This window comes from Mandrillus leucophaeus, unplaced genomic scaffold, assembly GCF_000951045.1.
Source record: "Mandrillus leucophaeus isolate KB7577 unplaced genomic scaffold, Mleu.le_1.0 Scaffold254, whole genome shotgun sequence".
Classification (NCBI taxonomy): domain Eukaryota; kingdom Metazoa; phylum Chordata; class Mammalia; order Primates; family Cercopithecidae; genus Mandrillus; species Mandrillus leucophaeus.
Window position 1 is genome coordinate 3,682,722 of NW_012102632.1, and position 2,067 is coordinate 3,684,788.

At 45.1% G+C, this 2,067-nt stretch overlaps 1 protein-coding gene across 3 annotated transcripts in view; it reads left to right on the forward strand.

The window, feature by feature from the left end:
• The window catches only part of RASGRF1 (Ras protein-specific guanine nucleotide-releasing factor 1), a 170,229-nt gene that overhangs the window by 155,214 nt on the left and 12,948 nt on the right, over positions 1-2,067 (forward strand). For all 3 annotated transcript variants that reach the window (XM_011983718.1, XM_011983719.1, XM_011983720.1), the window contains one exon: positions 394-462. In XM_011983718.1, coding sequence (XP_011839108.1) covers positions 394-462 — 69 coding nt within the window. The remainder of the gene's footprint in view (positions 1-393; positions 463-2,067) is intronic.

Consider the following 2,067-nt stretch of genomic DNA (forward strand, 5'->3'; position numbering starts at 1 on the left):
GTCAGGAGTTCGAGACCAGCCTGGCCAATATGGTGAAACCCCATCTCTACTAAAAATACAAAAATTAGCTGGGTGTGGTGGCATGCACCTGTAGTCCCAGCTACTCAGGAGGGTGAGGCAGGAGGATTGCTTGAACCCAGGAGACAGAGGTTGCACTGAGGCGAGATCACGCCACTGCACTCCAGCCTGGGTGACAGAGCAAGACTCCATCTCAAAAAATAAAACTAAAAACAAACACACATGATGCCTCCGTGGGACCTTCCAGGAGGCAACACGTATGGAATGAAGAGGCTGACTTCAGATTTCGCTGTTGATGCCCCTTTAGTTCTGCAACGTGGGGGGGTAGAACTAGGAGAGCAAACTGTGTTCTGAAACTCTCCTTCCTTCCCACAGATATCGCATATTATCCGAGAGATTCGCCAGTTTCAACAAACTGCCTACAAAATAGAGCACCAAGCAAAGGTAAGCTGGTGCCTTTTCGTGGTCACTTGCATGCTTTCACAGTGGCTCTGTCTAGGCCACCTTCCACCCTATCCCCTCCATACCCATCCACTTTCCCTTCCAGAATTCTCCTGGGCCCAGCTCAAACACTATCCCTGTAAGGAAGCCTTCCCAAGTCCCTATTTCTTCAAGTTGGGCCTGTGTTCATCTTGTGACTCTTGTCTGGTTTTACCTACCATAGGATGGTTTGTTTTTATGTCTAATCTCCCTCAGGGCAAGAGAGGCAGAGTTGATAACATCTGTTTCTGAAAGGTACTATGCTCACAAGTTACAAAATCCGCAGATACAAGGAGTGCACAGTGAAATGTTCCCCAGCCACCTAGTTCCCCTTCCAAAGGCAACATTTCCACCCATTTCTTGTGTCTAGGTCCACAGGCAGTCCATAAACACAAGCAGACTTTGCATACTATTCTCCAGCATACTATATACTGCTCAGTATCATTCTTTTTTCTCCTTCATAATATATCTTGGAGATCATTCTCTATTAAAACAGAAGCATCCTCATTCTTGCTTACAGCTGCAGAGGAATTTATTTATTTAGCCAATCCTCTGTATTGATGGTCATTTAGGTTGTTTTGATATTTTGCTGCTACAGACAAGGCACAGAGAAATACTTTGTACATCCAGAAACAGGCAGGGAGGGCCATAGGGTATGGATCCCAGGGTCTGTGCTGCTCTGAGGGCCTAGAGAGCCTTACTGGAGGAGGAGAATCTTGGAAGAGTTTTCCTGGTTGGGGTGGACATGTCTTTCTTGCAGAGAGACAAGCTTGTGTAAGGCTAAGTACAGTGACCCACCACCACCACCAAATGGCTGGCTGCAGAGAGCAGCATCAGACCGGGGACTTTGTCCTTGGGACCATAGGAAGCCCTGAAAGGAGGTTATATAATTGGACTAGTTTGCATTTTTAAAAGATTGCAAGGCCATGTAAGAGAATGGTTGGTCTGAAAAAAAAAAAAAAGAAGTCTCAGCTCACCAAAAAGAAAAAAAAATTGTTTAATAAAAAAGAATGGTTGTCATTTTAGTCTCATTTTATTATTCAAAGCCTGTGCTGTTAGCCCCATTTTACAGATAAAATAACTGAGATTTGCTAACCCAGACTCTTGGGCTATGACTTTTCTTTTCTTTTATTATTATTATTATTGTTTGTTTGTTTGTTTGTTTGTTTGTTTTGAGACGGAGTCTCTGTTGCCAGGCTGGAGTGCAGTGGTACAATCTTGGCTCACTGCAGCCTCCACCTCCCGGGTTCAAGCAATTCTTCTGTCTCAGCCTCCCAAGTAGCTGGGATCTGGGACTTTGTCCTTAGGACCACGGGAAACCCTGAAAGGAGGTTGTATAATTGGACTAGTTTGCATTTTTTAAAGATTGCAAGGCCATGTAAGAGAATGACTGGTCTGGCACGCCACTATGCCCCAGTAATTTTTGTGTTTTTAGTAGAGACGGAGTTTCACCATATTGATCAGGCTGGTCTCAAACTCCTGACCTCAGGTGATTCACTCACCTCAGCCTCCCAAAGTGTTGGGATTACAGGCATGAGCCACCGCACCCAGCCTCCAATCCTATGACCT